A 714-nucleotide genomic window follows, 5' to 3' on the forward strand; every position below is an offset into this window, starting at 1 on the left:
GGGGGGAATGGGTATAGGGAGAAAAGGGTGAGCTTCAGGTTGGGGTGAAGGGGGTCGGTGGAGGTCCTGACAAGGTGGTGCTGGAAGGGGCACCGTGGCAAGGAGGGCATGTGCACAAAGGTGCAGCCAGCCGATTGGCCTTGAACCACTGCAGCACACCAGCCGGCAGGCCAGCGCTGATGATTTGCAACGCGGCAACAATACCACCCCTGCGGCGCCCCGCCCAGCGCCGCTCACTGCTTGGGCTTCCACTCCCCCTTGTACTCGGGGTTGGGGATGGTGGGCGCCTCCCACTCGCCGTCGTCCTCGTCGTCCCAGTCCTCGGGCTTCTTGGCATCGGGGTCGGGCAGGGTGGCGGGGATGTCGTCGTAGCCCTCGGGCTTCTTGTCCTCGGGGTCGGCGATCTTGGGGCGCTCATCCCAGTCGCTGGGCTTGGACGCCTTGGGGTCCTGCAAATTGGGGACGGGGGGTTTTGGGGGCAGGTCGGGACGGTGATATAGTTGCGTACCGGACCGCCATTTCCGGGAAGGGGTGGGAGAGAGCCGAGAGGGCGGGGGGTGCTGCTGTCGCCACCCTGTGAGTTCCGTTTCTATAGGGCGCTGTAGCCGGCCACCTGGCCACCAGCAAGCTGGCCGGCCCCCACCTGCACACGTCCCCAAGCCCGCTTTCGATTAAGCCCACAATCTCGCCCCCGGCTGGGGCTGCCAATGGCGG

At 66.2% G+C, this 714-nt stretch overlaps 1 protein-coding gene across 1 annotated transcript in view; it reads right to left on the minus strand.

The window, feature by feature from the left end:
* Nucleotides 1-233: 233 nt before the first annotated feature.
* Nucleotides 234-714, minus strand: part of MNEG_14079 (Calreticulin Flags: Precursor) — a gene marked incomplete at both ends in the record, with an annotated part of 3,481 nt that continues 3,000 nt past the window's right edge. The window contains one exon of the mRNA XM_014037449.1: nucleotides 234-449. Coding sequence (XP_013892903.1) covers nucleotides 234-449 — 216 coding nt within the window. The remainder of the gene's footprint in view (nucleotides 450-714) is intronic.

Source organism: Monoraphidium neglectum (assembly GCF_000611645.1).
Source record: "Monoraphidium neglectum strain SAG 48.87 unplaced genomic scaffold scaffold04241, whole genome shotgun sequence".
NCBI classification, from domain to species: Eukaryota; Viridiplantae; Chlorophyta; class Chlorophyceae; order Sphaeropleales; family Selenastraceae; genus Monoraphidium; species Monoraphidium neglectum.